This window comes from Homarus americanus, unplaced genomic scaffold (genome assembly GCF_018991925.1).
Source record: "Homarus americanus isolate GMGI-L3 unplaced genomic scaffold, GMGI_Hamer_2.0 scaffold27328, whole genome shotgun sequence".
NCBI classification, from domain to species: Eukaryota; Metazoa; Arthropoda; class Malacostraca; order Decapoda; family Nephropidae; genus Homarus; species Homarus americanus.
Genome location: NW_024748296.1, coordinates 1,153 through 3,664, shown reverse-complemented (window position 1 = coordinate 3,664; position 2,512 = coordinate 1,153). Strand labels below are relative to the sequence as shown.

General features: G+C 49.7%; 1 protein-coding gene across 1 annotated transcript; it reads left to right on the top strand.

Annotated features, from left to right (window-relative positions):
- Positions 1 to 1,789: 1,789 nt before the first annotated feature.
- Positions 1,790 to 2,182, top strand: LOC121880235 (heavy metal-associated isoprenylated plant protein 4-like; the record flags this gene model as incomplete). The annotated part of the gene is made up of 2 exons (XM_042387391.1): positions 1,790 to 1,903; positions 2,126 to 2,182. Coding segments are annotated over 2 exons (171 nt in total), but the record flags the coding sequence as incomplete, so codon positions are not given.
- Between the last annotated feature and the right edge of the window lie 330 nt (positions 2,183 to 2,512).

Sequence of the window (2,512 nt, the reverse complement as noted above, 5' to 3'; positions counted from 1 at the left end):
ACGGAAGATGAGGGACGGAAGAAGAGGACGGAAGATGAGGGACGGAAGAAGAGGGACGGAAGATGAGGGAAGGAAGGAAGGACGAAGAATAGGGACGGAAGAGAGGGACGGAAGATGAGGGACGGAAGATGAGGACAGAAGAAGAGGGCGGAAGAAGAGGACGGAAGATGAGGAGAGAGAGGGACGGAAGAAGAGGGACGGAAGAGGGACGAAGATGAGGGACGGAAGATGAGGGACGGAAGAAGAGGGACGGAAGATGAGGACGGAAGAAGAGGGACGGAAGAAGAGGACGGAAGAAGAGGGACGGAAGATGAGGACAAGAAGAGGACGGAAGAAGAGGACAAGAAGAGGACGAAAGATGAGGACGGAAGAAGAGGGACGGAAGATGAGGAGTGGGAAGAAGAGGGATGGAAGATGAGGACGGAAGAAGAGGGACAGAAGATGAGGGAAGAAAGGACGGAAGAAGAGGACGGAAGAAGAGGGACGGAAGATGAGGACGGAAGAAGAGGGACGGAAGAAGAGGACGGAAGAGGACAGAAGAAGAGGGGATGAAGAAGAGGGACGAAGAAGGGACAAGAGGGACGGAAGAAGAGGGACGAAGAAGAGGACGGAAGAGGAGGTAGAAGGGACAAAGAGGGACGGAAGATGAGGGGACGGAAGATGAGGACGGGAAGAGGACGGAGGAAGAGAGGACGAAGATGAGGGACGGAAGGAAGAGGGACAAGATGAGACGAAGATGAGGAAAGCGAAGAAGAGGAACGGAAGATGAAGGAGGAAGAAGAGGACGGAGAGGGACAAGAGGGACGAAGATGGGACAAGAAGAAGAGGGACGGAAGAAGAGGGACGGAAGATGAGGACAAAGAAGAGGGACGGAAGAAGAGGGACGAAGAAGAGGGACGGAAGATGAGGGGAGGAAGATGAGAACGGAAGATGAGACGGAAGAAGAGGACGGAAGAAGAGGGACGGGAAGAAGAGGGACAGAAGAAAGAGACGGAAGATGAGGGACGGGAAGATGAGGACGGAAGAAGAGGACGGAAAGAAGAGGACGAAGAAGAGGACGGAAGAAGAGGGACGGAAGAAGAGGGAAGGAAGATAGAGGGACAAAGACAGGAAAGAAGAGGACAAGAAGAGGGGACGGAAGAAGAGGGACGGAAGAAGAGGGACGAAAGAGGGACGGAAGAGGACGAAGATGAGGGACGGAAGAAGAGACGGAAGAAGAGGGACGGAAGATGAGGACAAAGAGGAAGATGAGGGACGGAAGATGAGGGACAGAAGAAGAGACGGAAGAAGAGGACAAGAAGAGGGACGGAAGAAGAGGGACGGAAGAAGAGGACGGAAAGAAGAGGGACGAAGAAGAGGGACGGAAGAAGAGGACGGAAGAAGAGGACGGAAAAGAGACGGAAGAAGAGGGATGGAAAGATGAGGAAGAGGACGGAAGAGAGGACGAAGATGAGGACGGGAAGAAGAGGACGAAGAAGAGACGGGAAGTAGGGGACGGAAGAAGAGACGGAAGAAGAGGAACAAGAAGAGACGGAAGAAGAGGGAGGAAGAAGAAGGACGGAAGAAGAGGAATGAAGAAGAGGGGACGAAGAAGAGGACGGAAGAAGAAGAAGGGGAAGGAAGAAGAGGGACGAAGATGAGGAAGGAAGAAGAAGGAAGGAAGAAGAAGGAAGGGAAGAAGAAGGAAGGAAGAAGAAGGAAGGAAGGAAGAAGAGGAGGGAAGAAGAAGGAAGGAAGAAGAAGGAAGGAAGAAGAAGGAAGGAAGAAGGAAGGAAGAAGAAGGAAGGAAGAAGAAAGGAAGGAAGGAAGGAAGAAGAGGAAAGAAGAAGAAGGAAGAAGAAGGAAGAAGGAAGAAGAAAGAAGGAAGGAAGAAGAAGAAGAAGAAGAAGAAGAGGAGAAGAAGAAGAAGAAGAAGAGGGAAGGAAGAAGAAGGAAGGAAGAAGAGGAAGGAAGAAGAAGGAAGAAGAAGAATGAAGGGAAGAAGAAGGAAGAAGAAGAGGAAGGAAGAAGAGGGAAGGAAGAAGAAGGAAGGAAGAAGAAGGAAGGAAGAAGGAAGGAAGAAGAAGGAAGGAAGAAGAAGGAAGGAAGAAGAGGAGGAAGAAGAGGGAGAAAGAAGAGAGAAGAAGAGGAAGGAAGAAGAAGGAAGAAGAAGGAAGGAAGGAAGAAGGAAGGAAGGAAGAAGAAGAAGAAGAAGGAAGAAGAAGGAAAGAAGAAGAGGGATGAAGAGAAGAAGAAAGAAGAAGGAAGGAAGAAGAAGGAAGGAAGAAGAAGGAAGGAAGAAGAAGGAAGGAAGAAGAAGGAAGGAAGAAGAAGGAAGAAGAAAGAAAGAGGAAGGAAGAAGAAGGAGAAGAAGAGGGAAGGAAGAAGAAGGAAGGAAGAAGGAAGGAAGAAGAAGGAAGGGAAGAAGATGAAGGAAGAAGAGGATGGAAGAAGAAGGAAGGAAGAAGAGGGGATGGAAGAAGAAGAAGGAAAGAAGGAAGAAGAAGGAAGGAAGGAAGAAGGATGGAAGAAG